The 2,391-nt window shown below is 41.7% G+C and overlaps 1 protein-coding gene across 1 annotated transcript; it reads right to left on the reverse strand.

The window, feature by feature from the left end:
• Positions 1–247: 247 nt before the first annotated feature.
• On the reverse strand, positions 248–2,290 carry LOC121940372 (glucagon-like peptide 2 receptor; the record flags this gene model as incomplete). Its single annotated transcript, XM_042483155.1, has 5 exons — positions 2,255–2,290; positions 1,131–1,239; positions 943–1,047; positions 458–579; positions 248–354 (listed from the first exon to the last, which is right to left on the reverse strand). Coding segments are annotated over exons 1-5 (479 nt in total), but the record flags the coding sequence as incomplete, so codon positions are not given.
• Between the last annotated feature and the right edge of the window lie 101 nt (positions 2,291–2,391).

The following is a 2,391-nucleotide window of genomic DNA, read 5'->3' on the forward strand; positions in this document are numbered from 1 at the left end:
TGTGTGTGTGTGTGTGTGTGTGTGTGTGTGTGTGTGTGTGTGTGTGCGGCGTGTGCGTGCATACGTGGTCTATATGGCTACAGCGGTCACAGGTAATGTTGTTGTTTTGTTCTCAGATCTCAGTAAAAACTTTGGTGTATCATGTTACCATCACTGTGAGATATCAGGACCAGGGCTTTGTTATTTGTTCTTTCTCCACAGAAAATGTTCCATAACCACCAGAAGTCCCATGTTCCCCTCCACTGACCTCAACATGGCCATCAGGAGCGTAGCCAGGGTGAGCGAGGTCAGGGACAGGGAATAGCCAATGACAGAGATGAGCCTGAGGGCCGTGTGGCGAAGCATTTCATCCTCCTGGACACACACACATACACAAGTAGACAACACCTCTTCAGATGCTTCCAATAAAGGGAGGGCAACAGTAAGTGGTAGCAGAAACTGTCCCCCTCATAATCACCTTGTCTTTGAAGTAATGGTCCTCCTTACATTCGGAGTCATCCCTCCACGGCTCTGAGGAATTCTCTCTCCGTCGCCATCTCCCATTTTCTAAACATTCTCGGTGTGCCCTCCTGGAGCCGTCTGCAGGATATTTAAGACAAACTGATATCAGAATGTTTTCTTTTTGTCAATACAGACAGATGAGGAGAGTAATAATTTCTTGATTTTTGACGGTGCCCCATCGTTGCCCTTTAACCAACTGACTACTTTGTGTTTGGGGCGTAGGGAGGTGCTGTGGATCAAGAGGCAGCACAACGGGGTGACTGCGTTCATTTTAGCTGCCCTCCCAGCCCAGCACGTTTTTGAGCCTTTTTTCACATTCAAACATTCAAGCCAAAATTCGGGGGTTTAGTGACTCTTTGAGTGGTAAAATATGGTGTGACCCTTGCTGATCCTTGGTAAGTCATACATTAGTTGTTTTTAAGTGGTAAAAGTTAACGTTACCCTCACTGATCCATGGTAAGTAAGAAGGGCAGGGGACGGACACGTTTCCAGGAGATGAATGGGGCCAACACAAAAATGTGTCAAAAGTTCCTTTACAGTAGATTCCTGTGAAAGAGCAATAATCTAGTTGTCACAAGGAAAATAATAACTGAGATAATTAACATAAGAACAGCTGACAGGAGGCTCACCAGTTTCTGAGAGAGCACTGGTTTCCAGAGTTGTGTTGCAGTTCTCCCAGTATTCAGTCCGTTTGGCAATCAGGCTCTCGAGCACTGAGGCTGTTACCTGCACATAGATCTAAACAGAGAGAGAAAGGTTATTATTTCAATAAAAAGTTACATTCAAAAAAATGCAGGTTTCAACCCTTTAACTTCCTGCTCAACCGTTCAGTAGAGCACATTTTGAGTCACTTTATCTTAATGAAAAATGTGTTGAATTCAAATCAACCTGACTGAGCCATCTCTACCACTCAGTTAGGCTAAAAAATGTACAGGATATCAACGTGTGTTTACATAGTACATCTGCAGTCCGCCTCCTAGAGTATGCTCTACCAAACGGTTCATTTGACTTTTTATGGTAAAGGTAGTGAAGTTAAGCTAATTACATTAAAATTGACTATTTGCTAATTACATTAAAATGAACTTCTGATCATTCATTGTTATTTAAAACACATTTGATGTTATCCATTATGTATAAGGTGAAAAACATTGGTGGATGGCCAATCGTTGAGTTGGCCTTTTTTTGGTAGTGATGCTAAGAGATTAATTAACATTTTTTATGAAAAAAAGGATGACTATTCACTGTTGTCAATACCATATATTTAATGTTAGATCATTATATAACTGGTGAAAGAAATTATGTCAATATGATTTTATTTTTTTTTGTATTGGTAAATATGCGTTGATATAATAGTAGTACTGGTAATAATACTAATTCCATGGTCACAAATTGATATATGTTGGTATTCTAACATATCACAAGCATTTGTGGTTGTTGTCTCCAGTGCCATCTTCTTCGCTGCTGTTTGTTGGGGTAGCAGCATCAGAGCCAGTGACACCAACAGACTTAATAAAATCATTAAGAAAGCTGGCTCTGTGGTGGGTTTCAGGCTGGAGACCGCGGAGACGGTGGTGGAGAGGAGGACACTTAAAAAAACTGCTCGCCATCATGAACAATGCTGAGCACCCCCTCCACCGCACACTGGACCGACAGCGGAGCACCTTCTCCAACAGACTGATTCAGCTTTGCTGTCGAAAGGACAGATACAGGAAATCTTTCCTGCCACAAGCCATCCACCTGTACAATAACTCACCTCTGTCTGCGCTTTAAACTCCAGTCTTAGCTCCATGTCACTCTGCACTGCTGACTTTATTTCTATTTATATTTATTCAGATGCTGTTCTGCATTTTACACATGTATATATGTAGATATGTACAGTCTCTTAGTTTT

Source organism: Plectropomus leopardus, unplaced genomic scaffold (genome assembly GCF_008729295.1).
Source record: "Plectropomus leopardus isolate mb unplaced genomic scaffold, YSFRI_Pleo_2.0 unplaced_scaffold8530, whole genome shotgun sequence".
In the NCBI taxonomy this organism is placed as follows: Eukaryota; Metazoa; Chordata; class Actinopteri; order Perciformes; family Serranidae; genus Plectropomus; species Plectropomus leopardus.